The following is a 20842-nucleotide window of genomic DNA, read 5'->3' as shown; positions in this document are numbered from 1 at the left end:
GGATAGATATAGATAGAGAGAGAGAGAGAGATAGATGCTAGATAGATAGAGATAGATAGATAGAGATAGATAGAAAGATAGATAGATATAGATAGATAGAGATAGATAAATAGAGATATAGGTAGGTAGATAGATAGATAGATAGATAGATAGATAGATAGAGATAGATAGATAGAGATAGATTGATAGACAGACAGATAGATAGATAGATAGATAGATAGATGGGTGGATGGATGGATGTGCGTTTTAAAGAGCAAAGCACAGAGAAGCTGAGTACCTCCAAGTAGGGAACAGGAGTGTCTGGGTTCAGGGGGTACTCCCTCAGCAGGCGCTCCTCATCCAGAAACTTCCCGGCGCGGCCGTTGAAGGCTGGCTGGAAGAGCCCGTAGTTGAGAACATCCTTCAGGCTGTGGTTCAGAGTGCAGAGGATGCGCTGCTTGGAAACCCACACGGGAACATCTGGATTCAACCGGAGACACTTCTGTGGAGGGACACAGAGGGCGATCAGAGATGGGCTTCACCAAGGGTCTCACAGCTCCTCCCAGGAACTGGCACAGGAAGAACAAGGAGAAGGATAAATGGGAAAGTCACCAGCTCTTCCATGTCACTGAGCTACAGGAAGAGAAGAAAAGGGTTAGGGAAGGATGAGCTCAGCAGATTCTCCCAACCCCCCCCCCCCGATATGTTATGTGGGGCTCAGGGAAATTCAAACACTCCATGTTGTAACATCCTGTTGAGAAGCATCAAAGAACATTTTATGGCCTAATAACAGTAAAATAGCAAAACTTCACTTAAAAATCCCCAGTGGGGTGCAAAGAGTCATTTGCCTTCTCCGCTGTGGACACTGAGGTGTGCAGACAACAGAGGGATGGATGGGCAGCAGCACCATGAGCCCTGGCAGGAGCTGAAGGCATCCAGTGAGGTCTTCCCATTGGAAGAAGGAATGGAGAAGGTCCCTCTGCCTCCTGCATGGAAGTCACCATTCCCCACCTGACCCTGTGACCGCAGCAGGTTTCCCAGCGCAGGAACCAGTTTCCCTTCCTCTGGGGGACCCGGCTCATCCAGTACCCACATCCCATCACCTCCATCCACGCTGCGCTTCCCACCGCGCTCCGGGCTGGCTGCGGGGCCGGGGCTGCAGGTCCTGCATTGGTGCCGGAGGGCAGGAAAGGCCGTGGACAACAGCCTGTCCCCACGGCAGCCCCCATCCCCTCCCAGCTCCGGGCTGTGTGTCTGACCCATCCTCCCCTCCGGGTTCGTTTCTCCTCCCCTTCACTCCGTGTTTCGCTCCTCCCGAAGCCGCAGCCCTCAGCCCCGTTCTGTGCTCTGGGGTTGTGCTGGGGGCAAAGGGAACCCCCCCTCCCCCCGCCCCTGCCGTGCCCCCCAGGGCTGTGCCCTGCTCCACTCATCCACCGATCCCGGCCGGACCCGCATTGCAGTGCTGCACCCGCTGCTGGTCCCAGTCCGTCAGGAAATGGGGCTGAGCTGGGGCAGTGCCGGGCACCGGCAGCCGTTCTCGGGCGTGAGAAGCTTCCAACCCGAGCATCCGGACACTCAAACCAACGCTGACTCAAAGGGCACCAAACTGCCCTGTCCCATCCCAAACTCGCAGGCAGAGGGAAGGTCTCTGCCCCTTCGCCTGGCACACAGCATGGCATGGCACAGCACGGCATGGCACTGCACCCACAGAGCCACCCTGACCTGGGGCAGGGTGGGAACAGCACTCAGAATGAGTTCCTCGCTCTGGTTTGCAGTTCCAAGGGGTAATTCCTCCCATACATTGCAAGCTCTGAGCACAACAGAGGAACTCCTGACAGCAAATCGTCCAGCTCCTCCACTTTTAGAGCATGAAGGAGGAACGAGCAGAGAGCTTCAGATCCAGCCCTCAGCAGTGAGCAGGGTGACAGACAAGATCTATTCAATATTCAACCTATTCAAGTGCGGTAATGACAATAAAGAACTGACATTCAACAACCCCTTAAGAGTGAAAAAAGCCCAAAATTCTTCATCGAGGAGCACACGAATGAGAAAGAGTTGAAAGGAAATTAAAGAGGAGCAGCTGAAAAGGCAATGAATGTGCCTGCAGGCAGCAGGGAGCGCATTGCGTAACATCCCACGGGCAGATGCATGGCACAAATGAACAAACAGCCTCTGAGGTGCCCTCGCAGAAAGATGGAGCAGCCAAACCGATGGAGCCTTTATCACAAGGTGTCCTTTGGCAAACGGGAGCTGCCTGTGAATGGGAACGGCATCGAGCACAATCCTGCACAGCACGGGCGGAATCGCAGCCCCAATGGAGTCAGCACCGCTGACAGGCACAGGGGGAGGTGGATGGGGGTGAGGCCAAGCAGGAGAAGCAGGAAGGGCTCCTCACTGGTTGCTGTCTGCCCTATGCCAACACAAAGGGTTCACAGACAAGGGATGAGTGGATAAAGGTCCCCCTTAGGTGCAGGAGCACGGTGGGTGTGAACACACAAGTGTAAGTGGTGCGCATCCCCTGCAGCCAGTGCAAACCCTCCCAGGAGCAGAGCACGTGCAGGAGATGCTGGTACCCAGGAGCAGCTCTGTGGTCCAGGCACAGAACCCGTGCTCCATCTTTGGAACAGAGGCAGGAGCTGCCACACTCAGAACGTGCTGGTGTTTGTTCTGTGCAGTCACCCTCACACCTCTGAGCAGAGCCCAGAGCAAACCCGTGAGCACCAGAGCATGCTGGCCCGCTCCCAGCACACACATGCATGTGCAGAGCGCCTGCAGCAAGGTCCCTGCTGCCATAAAGGCCCAGGAGCAAGGATGCGCTCCTCTGGATCCCTCACAAAGGGGAGAGTGAACAGAGGCGAAGGTCAAGCAGGGAGGTTTCCTGACACGGGAGCCTGGCAGCAGCATCCCATGGGGGCCGTGCTGGGATTGGAGCTGAAGGGATGCAGCGAGGGCTGCTGTGACGCTCCTGAGTTGGCAGCACATCCAGCTCCTGGTGCTCCTGCTTCAGGAAACAACAGAGACAGGAAAGAGGTAAAGGGAAAGAAGACAAAGGTGAGCAGAGGCACAGGACAGCCCCACACGAGGGGGGTCCCAGGGGAGCCTGAAGGGCTGCAGCACTGAGCCAGGGACCCGCACTGGGCAACAGGGCTGGGACAAAGTTCCAGGGACAGGCGCCGTGTGTGAAACGAATCCAAGGAACTCGTTCACCGTTCCCTGAGGTTCTGTTGGGTCTTCTCCAGTTACACACGTTTTCTCCTCAGTTACTTGTTAAAGCTCAGCCCCTCCAGCAGCGGTTCCAGCAGCGAATGTTTCCTATGGACTGGGGCAGACACCACTGGTCCCCTGCAGAGCATGGGGAATTCCACAGCATCACAGAACCACAGCCTGCTTTGTGTTGGAAGGGACCCTAAAGTTCCTCCAGCTCCAACCCCTGCCACAGGCAGGGACCCCTTCCACTGGAGCAGCTTGCTCCAAGCCCCTGTGCCCAACCTGGCCTTGAGCACTGCCAGGGATGGGGCAGCCACAGCTTCTCTGGGCACCCTGTGCCAGCGCCTCAGCACCCTCACAGGGAAGAGCTTCTGCCTAAGAGCTCAGCTCAGTCTCCCCTCGGGCAGGTTCAAGCCATTCCCCTTGGCCTGTCCCTACAGGCCCTTGTCCCAAGCCCCTCTCCAGGTTTCCTGCAGCCCCTTTAGGCACTGGAGCTGCTCTCAGGTCTCCCCTTCAGGAGCCTTCTCTTCTCCAGGCTGCCCCAGCCCAGCTCTTTCAGCCTGGCTCCAGAGCAGAGCTGCTCCAGCCCTCGCAGCATCTCTGGACTCGCTCCAGCAGGTCCCCAGTGTTCTCATGCTGGTGGGAGAAGGGATCAGAGCCAAGGGACAGCCCTGACCTGGAGCAGGAGCGCTCCCACCTGCAGGGACCATGGGCCGGGTTGAACATCCCTCTTGTGACTTGTTTCCCCTTATGACCACGGTCCAGGGCTCTGCAGGGCGCAGGGCAGGGCAACCACTGCTCTGTTTGAATGGAGGAGAGATCAGTGCGAGGTTTCTGCGCACTGGATGTTGGCAAAAGGCAACCCGTGCCTGGCTCAACACAACAGGAACTGCTGGGCTTAGATCACCTCCTGAGGAAAGCTGTGGCCCTGCCATGCACGGTGCCGAGTGCCACGCTGTGAGATCTGCCTCCACCTAAAGGAAACAAGATAAAGAGCAGAGGGAGGCTCTCAACGTGCAGCAGGAAGGCACCGACGCACAAGCGCGTCTTGCAGATAACAACGTATTTGGCTCCATGGGTTTTCCAGCTGCTTGTGAGCCAGCCTGGAGGGATGCTGGGGATGGATGCATCACCCTCAGCATCTGCTGCCCAGACATGAAACCATCCAGCTACTGCTGCTCAAACAACAGGTCCAAGAGCCCCTTAGTGCAACCCTCGAGCAGCATTGGCAGTGACGAGCAGCCCCATCCTCCAGTCGCACCAGCCAGTGCTTTCAAAGGAGCAGCTGCCTCTGATCCAAACACAGCTTGAAATGAATGCTTAAAGAGACTCAAGTCCTCATTGACTCTAAGTGAGTGGTTCAGGCCAACCCTTCCTCTCACCCACAGCTACAACAGCTTTACTACTGGCCATCTGCAAGGATGGGGCTGCTGAGGAGCACAGGCCCCAGCCAGCCCCATCCAGAACTCCCCATACACATCCAAAGGTGCTGGACCTATAAATCAAGCTGAGCTCACCGAAGAGCCCAAGACAGGTTAAAGAGATTCCTGTTACCTTCAGAGACCTGGCAACCTTTCCTGCTTGGCTCATTGCAGCACAACACAAGCTACATGTCTAACCCATGCTCACGCGGAAAATGAGGGCCTGGAAGGCTTTAACTCTATCTAGGACTGAAAACCCGCCACAAAGAGCAAAGGTTCTTCTGGAGAAGATGGAGCAAGATCTTCCGTTCATCCACACAAAGACAGACGTGCCAGTTGGATGGACAGGTCCTAATAAACACGTGCAAAAGAGGTACAGAACTTCTCAGCATTAAGGAGCAAGTGAAATAAAGCTTGAGTAGAGAATGTTGGAAACCAGCAAGAGCAAACTGTAGCTGCCTGCGTAGCACATGCTCAGCAGGGCTCTGGTCCAGCAGATTCAAAGCCAACAAGGCCCGAACAACCACCCTGTATCAGCAGCATCACTGCCCCATCAGGTCCAACTCGTGAGTCCCAAGTACTTGAATAGGGCACCACTTTCCTGACAAGCACTCAGCTTGGGTCTAAAACATTCCATGATGGAAACCACGCTCCCTCCTTGGATAAGGTAATAAGCGAACACCCATCCTCAATGAAACGAGGTGTGTCTGAGTCGTCATCCCGTTTCCCTTGTTTCAACTTCTGATACAATCATAATTGCTTGTTCTGCTTTTCTCTGGGATGCCCAGAGCTCCTCAGTGCTCAGTTTCTGGCCACAAGGGTATCTCCATTTAACACTATCACTGCTCAGTCTTGTTGAGGGCGAGAAGAAGAGGCTGATGTTCATAATGCATTTTCTCCAGCTCTCCAATGATTTCTGTTGCTCTTTCAGCAGCCTCTTTAATCCCAAGCACACTTCAGAGAGAGCAGGAGCAGAGCCAGAGGCAATATTCCAGTGTCTGTCTCCCAGCTGTCAGAGACAGCTATAAAATACAGTCCTCACCTCAACCCCCATCCACCTCCAGGCATCACAGCAGTGCTGTCACTACCGTGGTCCAGTGGACTTTGACTTCTCCACTCCTTTCAGACAGCCAAATCCCACGTCCTTCCCAGCACCCTGCTCCCCTGTTTCCAGATGTGCCATTGGTCCTTAGCTACCACCCAAACTCAACATCTGTGTGAATTAAAAGAGAGTCTGTTTCATGGGGTCAGGTCTAACTTGCTTCACATGTATAGAGAGGATGGAGCCTCTCAAAACCCCAAAGCAAAACCAATTGAAAGAGGAGGAGCAGGGGGGAATGGAACTGGAGGAATTGCCCTCCTGAGCCACTGTGGACACTGCTGAGGATGATACTGGGTCAGACACACTCTGCTTTAGTCCAGTGGGGCTTTGTTTTGCTCTTGTCCATGGCACCTTGCTGACATGTTCATCCATAACTTCACTACTGCTTTAATTACAGACAAATTCATTCACAGAGATAATAGATTTACTCCTACTTCTGTATTTTTATACTCAGCATATTGCAAACCAGTTATTTCTAACAGGTTCTAACAACCTGGTCCATAAAGATCAGGATCAATCCATAAGATCTTTATGGGACAGGTTGTTAATGAAAGAACTCAGGACTTCATGTAAGCTTAAGTCCTTATGGATCTTCATGATCTTCTCACAGAATCCCAGCCTGGTTTGTGCTGGAAGGGACCTTAAAGCTCCTCCAGTCCCAATCCCTGCCATGGGCAGGGACACCTTCCATAGAGCAGCTTGCTCCAAGCCCCATCCAGCCTGGCCTTGAGCACTGCAGCAGAGCAAGAGGCTGGAAAGGGATGTGTCCACTGGCAACCCCTACATGGCTTTTCTCTGCTGTTCTGCCTGCCCAGCATGTCCTGACTCCGGGCATTCGCTGCCTTCCCCTGTCACCCCTCTGTGCTTCCTTCCCTCATTACATTCCCCTCAATTCTGGCAAGCAATGGACATCTAAAAAGCCAAGTCCAAATTCTCATCGATTGACCAGTACCAAAGAGCCAGGCAGGAGCAGGACGATTTTGTTGGGCTGTTGAATTACTCAGTTGAGGCTTGAAGGATGCCAATGAGCTGTGAATGTCAGGCCCCATTTGCAGTGGTCACAGCAAACTACAGGCCAGAGGCACTTCTGGGCTGGTTTATTGAAACTGGGCCATCAGGAGAAGCTGCCTTCTAACGGACTGACAGAAGGTTTCTTTCTATTGAGAACCGTAAAATCACTGGGGCATGGCAATAGACGATGCCGTAGTCTGGAGGCGCTGATTGATGGTGCTCGGTGACATCTGGTTTGCATGATTGGAATTAATCAGAATTGTCATGGATATGGCAGCATCACACAGCTGAGGGTTGAGGAAATGGATAGCAACCACAGTAAATACTGTTCAAAGCCTAGAGGAATGAGGTCAGGTGGCATCTGGGGTCATTCAAACAGCAAAGATACCGAAAGGAAAGAAGGTGGCACTAATAAAGTGTGCACCCTCAGTAAGCAGGTTGTTACACCATCTATTGGTATAAAAAACCTACGCTATTAAAGGCTATTCCACAATGTGCAACCTGTTCCTGGACAGTGAGATGAGACTCAGCAAAACCTGATCCTGTTCTGTATGCACACACTCAGCAGAAGAGAGGAACTACACAAGTTGTGATGCCTGATACCGACCCGCACGTGAGACAGCACATCAGGAATGGATTTACCAGCAATAAAAACACATTTACCAGCAATAAAAACACATTTACCAGCAATAAGGGGGCTCGGGGGGGAGGAAGGGAGGAGAGAAAAAGGAATGTTATGGGCAAACACACTTTGTCAGATCACGGAGGTGGGGAGTGACCCCCATCCAGCACCAGCTCAGCTCCACTTGGAGCACTGTCCCCAAATCAACCTGTGCCTGACAACAAGCAGGAGCAGTGGGAAGAAACAGCAGTTAGGTTTAGCTCCTCAAATCCCCAGCAAGTGCAAACACGCAGCTGGGGCCTGGGCCAGGCCAACCCCAAGACACAGCACCAGCACAGCTCCGGGTTTTGATCCCTTGGGAAACAGGACACAGCTGCTTCATCCCTCCACCAGCACCACCTGCGTGCCTGGTGCAAAGAGGAGGGATTCGAATGGGAGGATCCAAATGGGCTCCACGATGCTTAAAGCTCTGTGCTGTGAATGAAGCTCAGTTCTGCCCAGTGAGTTGTGCTGAACCAGAGCCCAGAGCCCAGAGCAGCTTCTGAGCCTTGCACTGAGCTGTGCCAGGTACCCACAGCTGCAGAAGCATCCCTACACCAGCAGTGCCTGGCACCATGTGAAGCTCATACAGAGGAAGAGCACGTGAGGAGCAGACAGCACCAGAAAGCATCCCTTCCCATAGGCATGGACAGCGACCTGCACTCTGATCTCCACAGGAGCAAGCGACTTCCTTGTCCAGGGTAACCAGGGTGGCACAAAGTGTCAATGTGATGAGTTATGCTGGGAAAACACAGAGATCTTGTCATTGATTTGGCTCTTGGATCTGGAGCTGCACTGTAAAGCGATCACACCAAGGAACGGCTCAGGTGAAGTCATTCCAGCCCAGGTACTCGTGTTAGGACTCTTCAATACCAGCAAAGCACCATGAAGAATGAAAGGGAGTCTGAAACTGTTCAGACACATGAATTAACCTGGAGCGGCCAACAGAAAGGGAGGTTAGGGACACAAATACCAACCACAACAGTTGTGTTCATAGATCACTGCAGTGTTGTGCAATTACAAAGACAAATAATTAATGGTTATTAGTGAAAGTAAATCAGTGCTCCTACACTCCTTTTTTTAATGCAATTAGCTGGGAAAAAGCTTCAGCTGCAATGTCACTTTAAGCAGGAAAACAGAAACGGGAACATTTGCTGGCTGGAACTTTGTGTTCACACAACATCTTCCAGACTGAAACTGGGATCGCAAACGAGAACCCACTATTGCCATAAACATGTACCAGCATCTCCAACGACGGCGTAGCCACGAGCAGTGTGACCAGTGCTGCAAAGCTATGGGGAAAATGAGTGCCTCAGGTGGAATTATCAATGGCAAGGGTGCAACTTCCACCCAAGCCTCCATCATTGCCAGAGCAGCCTTTCCACCCCGCTTCCAATGGGATTCCTGTGGTCCTGCCCCAGTGCAGGCAGTGAGTGAATCCCAGCCTAGGTTGGGTTGAAGGGACCTTAAAGCTTCCAACCCCTGCCACGGGCAGGGACCCCTTCCACTGGAGCAGCTTGCTCCAAGCCCCTGTGTCCAACCTGGCCTTGAGCACTGCCAGGGATGGGGCAGTCACAGCTTCTCTGGGCACCATAGTAAACCAAAAGCCAAACTGGAAACTGCGCCAAAGCCTTATGACTCCATGGCTTGCAATGCATGAATTGATGGAGTTAATTCTACTGGCTCATTGAAAGAACAGGCTGGAGATGAAGCAGAAGTACCCTGATTCCAGAGATGCCTTCTCTCAAAGATGCTTACACGTTCTGCTGGGCAAAGAAACAACTCCCTAAATGCACAGTCACAACACCAAGAGGTGCCACCATCAGAGAAGGGGGAAGGTGCCAGGATAAGCTTAGAGATTGTGTGTATAAACTAACTTGGAAATAACAAGGACAAAGTGAAGAGCAAGACTTGTGCATCAGAATCTGCTCCAGATGCGTCACTTGGACACCGAACAGGCAAAACACTCAGCTTCCTGCAGCTGGAAGAGAGGAGATGGCAATGCAAGAGCCGCTCTGAGGCAGTGCTGTCACCTCTGGTGTACTGCCCTGCTGGCTCTGTCATCCCAGATTAGCATTGACTTCCCCTGGCTCAAAGCTCCTGTTTGCCCCCTGAGCTTGCCCACGGCATAAAGAACATTTGGGCGAACAGAACCACACTATTCCTTCTTGGGTGGTGACTCCATAAACCATGCTGGGAACAACCCCTGGGGCCTCTGCACATGGAGGAGCCAGGACTCATGGGGAATGCCCAGGAATCGGGACTGTTTGCTGACACAGCACACTTACAGCTTCATCCACACAGCTCTTCCCACATCCTGGTCCCATTCCATAGGCCAGGAGAGGAAAGCCATCTTTGCAGACACTGGCACCCCACACTCCTCTGGTGATGGCAGCACCGACACTGCATCCACGGCTGTGATACAGAGCACAAGATGCTGCCCACTGCAGCTGAGCTGACTGGTACAGCTGAAGACAGCAGGGCTTCAGGCCCTCCACTCATTGCTGAGGCTGGGAGAGTTCTGGCTGATGTATGAGTGCATCCCACCAAGACAGTGCTGTTCCACAACCCCTGGCACCAAGCAGACAGGGGACAAGAGGCCCAGCGTTCTACAGAACAGCCCATGCTGCCATCAGAATATCTGGAATGAGACACAATGAGAGATGGGCAGGAGGGAGCCCACTGAGGAGGCAACCCACTGTGGAGCAAGCTTCAGGAGTATCTGGGGAGTCCAAGTTTGAACATCTCTAGATTTGCAGTTACACCCTGCTGCCAAACCCTCACTTTTGGTGTAACCTCACTGGCTGCAGCCAGAAGGACATGGCCAAGAAGGCCAATGGCATCCTGGGGTGCATTAGAAAGGGGGTGGTTAGTAGGTCAAGAGAGGTTCTCCTCCCCCTCTATTCTGCCTTGGTGAGGCCGCATCTGGAATATTGCGTCCAGTTCTGGGCCCCTCGGTTCAAGAAGGACAGGGAACTGCTTGAGAGAGTCCAGCACAGAGCCACAAAGATGATGAAGGGAGTGGAACACCTCCCTTATGAGGAGAGGCTGAGGGAGCTGGGTCTCTTCAGCTTGGAGAAGAGGAGACTGAGGGGTGACCTCATCAATGGTTACAACTATGTAAAGGGTGAGTGTCAGGATGATGGAGCTAGGGTTTTTTCAGTGATGCCCAGTGCTAGGACAAGGGGCAATGGGTGTAAACTGGAGCACAGAAGGTTCCACGTTAACATCAGGCAGAACTTCTTTACTGTGAGAGTGCCAGAGCACTGGAACAGGTTGTCCAGGGGGGCTGTGGAGTCTCCCACATTGGAGATATTCAAGGCCCGCCTGGACAAGTTCCTGTGTGATGTACTCTGGGTTACCCTGCTCTTGCAGGGGGTTGGACCAGATGATCTCTTGAGGTCCCTTCCAACCCTTGGGATTCTGGGATTCTGTGACAGCACATCCATCCATCCATCCACACCCCTGCACAGCACAGAATCATAGAATCCAGACTGGGTTGGGCTGGAAGAAGCTCATTCAATTCCAACCCCTGCCACGGGCAGGGACCCCTTCCCCTGGAGCAGCTTGCTCCAAGCCCCTGTGTCCAACCTGGCCTTGAGCACTGCCAGGGATGGGGCAGCCACAGCTTCTCTGGGCACCCTGTGCCAGCGCCTCAGCACCCTCACAGGGAAGAGCTCTGCAAGTTCTTCCAAATACACCAACCAAATGCAGGAGATACTTCCCAAGACGGTGATGCTGGGAGCTTGCTCTGAGCATCACTCACTGTGCACTCCCATTCCTCCCCATTAAAGCCCTGTTCCTTTAACTTCTTGCACTGCGTTTGCTCCCTGCACGGGGCTAAGGCAGGAGTAATTGCTGCTGTTCCTCCAGCGCTGTGCAGATGCTTGCTGAGCTGGGTGATTCACAGGCTCTACCCACAGGATGAGCGCTGCTGGGACAGCAGAAAACAACCTGAAGGCAGGGGTGGATGCTGAATAGCGCGGTGGGAGCAGGGGGGAACGGAGCCTGCAGACAGCCCCTCTCTGCATGGTCACATCCTCCACATCCAGCACACAGGGAGAGCCCTCGAGTCCCCTCACCCAGAGCTGCTTCTGAGGAGCAGCAGGCGCTGGTGGATGCCACCGAGATGGGAAACGTGGGTACCAAAGAGCTCCTGCAGCGCATGCTTAGGGAGGGTTACCCCTCATTGACACAAGTCAATGGGCTCGCTGGGGGGGAGAACAGCACCGAGGAGCTGGGGCTGAGCCCTGCCCAGGGAAGCGATTCCCCTTCTCTCTCCCATGACCGTGATGTGCACAGCCCACGAGCAGGACCAGGGAACAGGTCCAACAGGAGGAAGCCCCGGAGCGCTCAGCACTGCAGGCACACGCTCAGATGCACCCAGTTCTCCATTAGCAGATGGCATCAGTCCCGACCGCTGCCACGGAGCCATTAGCAGGGAAAAGCCCGAGTGTGAAAGAGCATCAGGAATTGTTCAGACGTGACCTACAAATCCTGAGCTCCAGAGGCCCCACATGGGCACGGAGCAGCCCCGGCTGTGCTGGAGCACGTGGCAGCCATGGAGGGCTCTGCTGGGGGATCTGCCCAGGCTGGATCCATGGGTGGGGTTCAAGAAGGCAAAGTGCGGGGTCCTGCACTTGGGTCACAGCAACCCCATGGAGCGCTGCAGGCTTGGGAAGAGCGGCTGGAAACTGCTCATGGGAAAGGAGCTGGGTGCTGAGGGATGGAGCTGAGCATGAGCAGCTTGTGCCCAGGGAGCCCCCAGCATCCTGGCCTGGACCAGCACCAGTGCGGCAGCAGGGCCAGGGCAGGGATTGGGCCCCGGTGCTGGGCACTGGTGAGGCTGCACCTCAGATCCTGTGCTCAGCTCTGGGCCCCTCACTGCAAGAGAGACATTGAGGGGCTGGAGCGGGGCCAGAGAAGGGAATGGAGCTGGTGCAGGGCCTGGAGCACAGGGGTGATGGGGAAGGGCTGAGGGACCGGGGGGGTTCAGATGGAGAAGAGAAGGCTCAGGGGGGACCTGATGGCTGCCTCCAAGTGCCTGAGAGGAGGATGGAGCCAGGAGGGGCTGGGCTCTGCTCCCAAGGAACAAGGGATGGGACAAGAGGAACCGGCCTCAAGAGCTCCCAGCAATGGGGCGCTTTGCTCCCACCCCACAGAGCTGTGCCAGCTCCCCACAGACAGAGCTGCTCTCCCATCAGCTGTGCTCCCACCCCTGGCATCCCATGTTTCCTCATGGGAACAGAGCCGAGGGGGCTCGGGAGGTGCTCAGGTCACTTCCACTGCGAATTCCTGGTGATTTACGGGGTTTCTGTCACTGCAGAGCTCCTGATTTGGGGAATGCTGATGAACGCCGGGGGTTTATGGCCATGTGGGCACCTTCAGCACATCAGGTGCTGTGTCACGCACTGATGGCACAGGGGTACCAGCAGCAGCTGGAGACAGCAGGAGAGCCCCTTGGGGAGGAGCCACAGGGAACCATACGGTAAAGATGGAGCTGATCTCAGTTTGCCACCAACCCAGACTGCAATAAAACCCCTCCCTGGAGAGAGCTGTAATAGAGCCCCGCACAGCACGGCCCAGGCTTTCTCACCAGGAAACGTGAATCATGGCTCAATTGTGCTGACTTTGCCCTCTAAGCACAGCCAAGGAAAGGGGAGTGCTGCCATTGGGGCTTCGTACCCAAAGCAAGATGCATGGCACAGGTCTGTGCCTGCTCCCAATGCCTCCTCACAGCCCATTTTGTGACCAGCTTCCATCGGAGGGGCTGTGAGCTGCTTCCTGTGCTGCTCCAAACAGAGCTCCTGGCATGGATCAGCTGTGGAACCCTTGAGCTACAGAGCCCTGCAATCTACTGCAAGCATGGGGACAGAGCTCAGAACAAGGAGAGACATCTCGAGCCCATCTCAATAACACATGTCCACTCTGTCCCTAATGCCTTGATATAGAGAGCAAGTTGTACGTAGAGAGTGACTTAGCTTTACAATTCATGGAACCCCAGCCTGGTTTGGGTTGGAAGAGACCTTAAAGCTCCTCCAGCTCCAGCACTGTGCAACAGGCAGGGACCCCTTCCACTGGAGCAGCTTGCTCCAAGCCCCTGTGTCCAACCTGGCCTTGAGCACTGCCAGGGATGGGGCAGCCACAGCTTCTCTGGGCACCCTGTGCCAGCGCCTCAGCACCCTCACAGGGAAGAGCTTCTGCCTAAGAGCTCAGCTCAGTCTCCCCTCGGGCAGGTTCAAGCCATTCCCCTTGCCCTGTCCCTACAGGCCCTTGTCCCAAGCCCCTCTCCAGGTTTCCTGCAGCCCCTTTAGGCACTGGAGCTGCTCTCAGGTCTCCCCTTCAGGAGCCTTCTCTTCTCCAGGCTGCCCCAGCCCAGCTCTCTCAGCCTGGCTCCAGAGCACAGCACAAGGGATGTGGCACAGCACAAGGGACGTTGCATGGCACAAGGGATGTCACAGAGCACTCAGCAGCTGCACATCCCAGCCCCAAACCCATCAAGCTCAGGCACAGCTCCAGCACAGTGACCCGCAGCTCCCCACTGCAGGCTATAGCCTGCACACAGGATAAAGCAAAGTGGATTGATTCCAGTCAGGGCAATCATCAGTTTTACCCATGCTAAATCCCTGGCAGAGGATCTAGATATGAATAATGGAGCTGATGCTGTTGTGCAGCATCGTCCTCAGCAGTTTTCCTAAAGAAAGGCTGAGCCGGATCAATTCCTCACCGTTACATTAGATTAATTTGCAATGAAATAGAGACTTTACAACCAAAAGTGCTTTTTCCTGAGTACATCCCCTGCAACCATGCACATTGTGCATCTATCTGAGCGATTATAACCGAAAACATGTAAGCTAAATCATAATCCAAATCCCAGTTTTTCGCTCCACCCAGTTGTAGGAAGGAGCCAGTAGCAGATTTCCCACTTAACAAGCGGATGAGCAGCTTTTGACTTGATTTAACTCAGCGTGGACTGAGATAAAAACTGGCACTAAATTATGTTCATTTATGGTGTTAAGATATTTCTGAGTGCTAATAAATTAAATATAAGTACTCAGAACTGCCTGTGCTGGGCATAGGAAATGGGTAAGCAACAAAAACACCCCCTGCACCTACAAGCAAGCATAAAAAGGGACAGGCCAAGGGGAATGGCTTGAACCCACCAGAGGGGGACTGAGGTGAGCTCTTGGGCAAAGCTCTTCCCTGTGAGCCCTAAGGTCCCTTCCAAGCCAAACCATTCCATGGTTCTATGAATGAGACACTGATGGTCCCATGGCCGCGGTGCTGCCCCTAACCCCAACCTCTTCCCCCCGGTTCAAGGGACACCAGATGTGACACAGTGAGGACCTCAGTCCCCTCTCCCAAGGCTCCTGGCCGGATGCTGACAGCTCAACCGGCTGCCTTAGGGAAACAGGCACGGAAAGAGCTGCAAAGGGACTTTAAAATGGGCTGCATTGAGCAGCGCACAGAAGGGAGCGAGCGTGGGGCTGCTCAGTGAATGAGGACACAAAGCAAAGAGGAGCAGCTGCCTCATTCATGGATAATCTGTTCGGAAAGAGGCCGTTTCCTATGGAACAACAATGCAGGGCTGGTAAAGAAAGCATCTCGGAGCGTGTGCACAGTGCTTTGGTTCTCCTCTGAAGGGGTGAGAAACCCAATACAGCAACCGACAGCCAGGGATCTTGCTGTGGGCAAGGATCAAACCCTTCAGCACAGCTTTAGGCCATTGCAGGGGGCAGCTCCCAGAGCAGAGCTGCTCCAACCCTCGCAGCATCTCCATGGCCTCCTCTGGCCTCGCTCCATCAGCTCCAGGTCCCTCTTGTGCTGCTGCCCCAGAGCTGGATCAGGGCTGCAGTGGAAAAAGGCAAAACCTTTCCATTCCTCACATTTAAAACTACCTCAGAGAATATAAAATGCAGGAACATGATTTGAGCTCTTTATTTCTGCTTTGTGAGCACAGATCAGGACCTAAGTAGAGCACCGTGTGGGAGGGTGCATGTATTTAAGCAGCGGGCACCATTCACAACACATCCCTCATGCCCGGCGGTGTTCACAGCTGGAATAAAGCTGGACAACACCTCCCTGAGCGCCCGGATCCACCCGCAGCCCCAGTGCTGGCTCCTGGGGGCTCCCACGGGCAGCCCTGCTTCTCAGCCACATCAGGATGCTCCCGCAGAGGAGGTTGAAGCCAATGGGGGAAGAAGCTGTTTTAACCTAGAGCAGCTCCTCGGTCTGCTTGGACGGGGTTTAAAGGTTAAAGAAGAGCAGGTACCAGCAGTGAAATCCCTGGAAGCCTCCATGAGCGAGCCCCATCTCTGCTCCTTGCTGCCTCTTGCTGCTCTATTTCCCCAGGCTTCCCAAGCACCGCTCACAGCAGGAGCTTCTTGTCTCTCTCTACCTATGCATTTTTTATGGGGTTCCTTGGGATGCATTTTCCCAGCTTCCCGTGCAAAAGTAACCCCAAAACCTGCACCTTGTGCTCTGCAGCCCCAGCTGCAGAAGAGGCCATGGGGGCCCACCGGCGGCTGCAGGACGTGGCTTCCCATGGGATACACGCCTGCGGAAGGCAGTGCCAGCACACAGGGGACTGCAGTGAGCACGAGACACTGCCGAGCTCCCCCAGTGTCATTCCTGCATCATCACCTTCTCCTCTAGCAGCCCCAGCCGAGGGGGATCCCACTTCCAAACGCTCCCACTGGAAGGCTTTGGGGACTGGTTTCAGATGCGGCTGGCCGCTGCAGACCCCCGGTCCATCACTTCACAGAGGCGCAAAGCTCAGCCTCGGCTTGCTGAAAAACCTCCTTAAAAACCAGGCTGTCAGCTCCCGAGTCCTGTGGGTGTTTGGGATAATTATAGCCGGATGCCCACCACCCCCTCGGCGGGGTGATGCACAGCCCAGCACCGAGCTCTTCATCCTGAGGGATGAGCCCCAGCCTGCATCCAGAGCGGGCAGGGGGACAGGGGAGCTCCACCAGCATTAGGAAGCATGCCCAGGGCCTTGCACATCCATCAGCCTCCTCTGCCCAGGCTTACCCATCCTCCCCATGCAGAGGCCAGCGCAGAGCTAAGGGAGGAGTCCCAGAATAGAACCACAGGTTGGTTTGTGATGGAAGGCAGCTTAAAGCTCATCCATCTCCAACCCCTGCCATGGGCAGGGACCCCTTCCACTGGAGCAGCTTGCTCCAAGCCCCTGTGTCCAACCTGGCCTTGCACATTGCAGCAGAACAAGACTGGTACTGGCTGCTGGGCGGATGCACGTCCACTGGCAATTCCTATGTGGCTGCTCTCTGCTTTTCCTATTAGGGAGAGGAAACAGCCCAGAAGGTGGCACAGATGGGGCCTTTTACTGATTCTGTCCTCCCACAGCCCTGCTCTGCAACCACGTCAGAGCCAGTGTCCCTCTGCAGCCCCCAGAGCCACACCAGAGAGGTGCCTCGGCTCCCTCCCCATCACAGTATCACAGTATCCCAGTATGTTAGAGATTGGAAGGGACCTCAGAAGCTCATCCAGTCCAATCCCCCTGCCGGAGCAGGAACACCTAGATAAGGTTACACAGGAACGTGTCCAGGCGGGTTTTGAATGTCTCCAGAGAAGGAGACTCCACAACCTCCCTGGGCAGCCTGTTCCAGTGTTCTGTCACCCTCACTGAGAAGAAGTTTCTTCTCAGGTTTAAGTGGAACCTCTTGTGTTCCAGTTTGCACCCATTGCCCCTTGTCCTATCATTGTTTGCCACTGAGAAGAGCCTGGCTTCATCCTCGGGACACTCCCCCTTTATATATTTATATACACTAATAAGGTCACCCCTCAATCTCCTCTTCTCCAATCTATAGAGACCCAGCTCCCTCAGCAATCTACTCTGCCCATCAGTAGAGCTCACAGGATGCTCTGCAACCACTCATGGGAGTTCAGATCCCAAGGGAATGGCGCTGTCCCACAGCATCCTGCCTTCCCACCAGCCCTGGCTGAGCAGAAGCTCAGGACATCTTTGCTCTCTCTGGTTTGGGGTATGAACTCCTTCCCTTCACTTGGCTTAAGAGGGGAATCAATGCTTCGTGCACTGGTTTTCAGGCTCTTCTTTCCTTTGCATTAAGGAGGTAACAGCCGGAATATGAACCTGAACTGAGGAGGTGCCTGAGAACAGGACTGAGGGCAGAGACCTCTGCAGCTCCAGGAGGGAATGAGCAGCTCCATCCCTGGCCTCGGCAAGGCCTCAGCAGCCTCTCACCAACAGAGCTCCATCAATCCCACTGCCCATGCCCCTTGCTCCTTGGGAGCAGAGCCCAGCCCCTCTGGCTCCATCCTCCTCTCAGGCACTTGGAGGCAGCCATCAGGTCCCCCCTGAGCCTTCTCTTCTCCATCTGAACCCCCCAGGTCCCCCAGCCGTTCCCCATCTCCCCTGTGCTCATTCAAGCTCATGGCCCCGCTCGGGGTTGAAGCCTCCGGGTGGGTTTTCCCGAAATCCCGGGGTTGTCTCCAAGCCTTTTCGGTTCCTTTGCATCCCCCAGCACTGTGCTTAGCGAGCTGAAAGCCTTGGAATTCCCCATTAGTGGCTTCCATTGCCCTGGGCGATCCCCACCCAGGCTGTGCCCTGCCTCTGAAAGGCAGAGTCTCCAGAGACATCACTGCTGATGTCCTCAGGATGGGCCAGCACCTTCAGGCTGAATGGTCTGAGCACTGACAGAGACATCCCCCAGCATCCAAACAGCTGGAGATGGGACCTGCCCTGAGGGAGAAACGGGACCCGTCTCCTTTCTCCTGCTCCGCACATGGGATGCAGACAGGCAGGCAGAGGGGGACGGGAGCTTGGGCCCTCCCGCAGTGCAGAAACAGGAGGGATGTGCTGGGCTGGGATTGAGCACCTCTGGATTCCCATAAAGGAGCCTGTTCCTTGCAGTGCAGAGCAGCTGGTGCCATTCCCTGCTGGCCATTCATTCCACACACTGCTCTAAGAGGTGAGAGACCCGCAAGGGCTGGACCAGCAGCGCTTGCACATGGCCCTTCCTTCTGATGGGCAGGGCTGGGGCTGTCCCCAGGGCACAGCAGCATGGGGTGCTCCAGTGCTCCCATCACCAGGCAGGCATCTGACGGGTGCCATCAGCATCCTGTTCCTCCTTCCTGCCCGCAGAGCATACATCCTTCACCTTCCTCATCCCACCTGAGTCCCACTGTGCCCCTGTGGGATCCCTCCTGGGACACAGACACTGCTCCTGGCCTGGGGCAGAGCCCCCAGGGCAGCCAAAGCATCTACATTCCTACTGCTGCCCATCGGCAGGGCCACAGCCACAGGAGCCAGGCAAGGAGAGCAGCAGGGCAGGGGAAGGGCCTGTAGGAGGGGAAGAGGAGGCAGGGAACACACACGGCTCTGGAGCATCCCATGAGCTGCTCCAGAACACAGCAAACATCCCGCACATCCCAGAGTGCCTCATGGAGCCAATGGGGTCATGGCAAGCCCAGCAGTGGCAGTTCCCCATTTCCCCCTGCCCCAGTTCCCCAGACAGGCTCAGTTCCCCGTTTTCCTCCTGCCCCTTTTCACAGTGCCCACATAGGGACCCTCAGGGCACCAGGAATGAGCACCGAGAGTCCCCACATCAGAGCTGGTGTACAGGGATGATGCAGAAGCCAGGGGAGCTCAGGGCCAGTCGCAGGACACAGCTCTTATGGAGGCACTGTTAAGCCAGCTGCATTTTCCTGCTTCCCTTTAAGCGAAGGTACCTCAGCTAACACAGCAAAGCAGGCAGCTGCTATTTGGGGAGTCAGCCCCCGCCTGAGCCATGGATGCAGCTGAGCCATGGATGCACCTGAGCCATGGATGCAGCAGCCCTCTGCATGCACTGCCCTGGTCTGCAGGAGGGGATGCCCTGACCCCCACCTGAGCACGGCTGGGTCTGGGTGCTGCTGGCAGCATGGGAGCATCATGCAGGGCACAGCACAGGGTGTGCGGCTCCCCTCGCCTGTGGGGCTGCAGGCACTGCACCGCCCTGCTGCCCATGGGCACTCTGCACAGCCCAGGAGCTCCTGCTCCCACCCTGCAGCACCCGAGCCAGACCCCCCTGCACATGGACCAGGCTGCAGTGGGCAGGATGCTGGTGCTGGGCAGGATGCACTGTGCTGCTCTGCACTGCACCACGGCCCCAGTGCTCCCCACTGCGCCCTGTCAGCCCCCACAGTGACCCCCCCATGGGAGCAACACCCCCATTCCCAGCCACCGGTGCTGGCTCCCAGCTCAGAGGTTGCACCAGAGACGTTCCCACCCTCCAGCTCTCTGATAAGCATCGGCTCCAGGAGCAGGGGAGGTCTGAGAGGGAAATTCCTGCTCTGTACAGTGCAAGGATGCCCAGCTTTGCCCCATCCCTTCCCCTGCCTCCAGGCTGAGCTATCCCACTGCCTCCGTGGGTTGGGTTGCAGCGGGGGCTGGGTAAGGAGCAGGGGTTAGAGCAGCATCCCACAACTCCAGCATCGCTGCTCCCTCCCGTGCCCACGCACCCTCCCGGAACAAAGGCAGGGCAGGGAGCTGCGGAGCAGTGCCCAAGGAGCAGCAGAGGAGAGAGGTGGATACCATGGCAATGTGCAGAGCAGGGGCCCGCGCTGGCAGCCCTTGGACCCGTCGCACAGGGTGAGCTTGGAGCAGGACCAGCTCTGGGGCTGAGTGAGCACAGGGGGTACGAGGAGGAGCTGATGTGAAGGGAAAGGGACGCAGCCATTGCCCACAACCCCAGCAGGGGCTGGGGCAGGAGGAGCAGGGACAGAGCCCTCCCTACAGCACAAGGTCAGTGCTCGCTGGAGCAGAGCCCGAGTCCAGTTCTTCGACAGCAAAGGCAATGCTGCCGCTGCCCTGTGCTTGGCAGCCGAGCCTGCAGAGCAGTGCTGGGAGCACGCCAGCACCCCAGCGTGCCTGCTCCCTATCCAGCAGCACTGCAACCATGCCAGGCTCCAGCAGAGCTACTTCCCCATCCAAGAGGGGAGCTCTCACTTCCCAGCACCGCTCTGGTCACCCCATGTCTGATTCATCTCCTGCACCCCTCATCCCCCAGGGGCACCCCCTCTCCTGCCCACAGTGACTTGCCCCAGAGCACATCATTGAACCCTGCTCCCAGCTCTAATGAACGCTCTCCTTCGTGAGGGCCACGGTTACCACTGTCCTTCAGGAAACTTCTTCCCAGCACTGACCAGTTTCCAACACTTGCACCCAATACCGCAGGTAACCCCTGGTCAGCAACAGCCACCCTACAGCCTCTGTGGGTCACCCACCGCGCTGGGGTCAGCAATCACCGTGTCACCCCCTGCCCCTCCGTGTCACGCCTTGCCCCGCGGCACTGCCACCCCTCCAGCACTGCACGGTGCCCATGTCCCCCCCGTCACACGCAGCTGCAGGCGCCCTGCCCGGTCCCGTCCGCACACAAGCGGCCGCCAGCTCCCGCAGTCCGGCCCAGCCGGTGCTGGTACCGGTACCGGCACCGTGCC

At 55.8% G+C, this 20842-nt stretch overlaps 1 protein-coding gene across 1 annotated transcript in view; it reads right to left on the bottom strand.

Moving 5' to 3' along the window:
- The window catches only part of SHANK3 (SH3 and multiple ankyrin repeat domains 3), a 306306-nt gene that overhangs the window by 280198 nt on the left and 5266 nt on the right, over nucleotides 1-20842 (bottom strand). Inside the window, exon 3 of the mRNA XM_061362564.1 lies at nucleotides 278-481. Coding sequence (XP_061218548.1) covers nucleotides 278-481 — 204 coding nt within the window. The remainder of the gene's footprint in view (nucleotides 1-277; nucleotides 482-20842) is intronic.

This window comes from Neopsephotus bourkii, unplaced genomic scaffold (assembly GCF_033783945.1).
Source record: "Neopsephotus bourkii isolate Nb327-2 ecotype Australia unplaced genomic scaffold, CSIRO-AGI_Nbou_v1 NB_1128, whole genome shotgun sequence".
NCBI lineage: Eukaryota > Metazoa > Chordata > Aves > Psittaciformes > Psittacidae > Neopsephotus > Neopsephotus bourkii.
The sequence above is the reverse complement of the archived record's forward strand: the minus strand, read 5'-3'. Positions and strand labels throughout refer to the sequence as shown.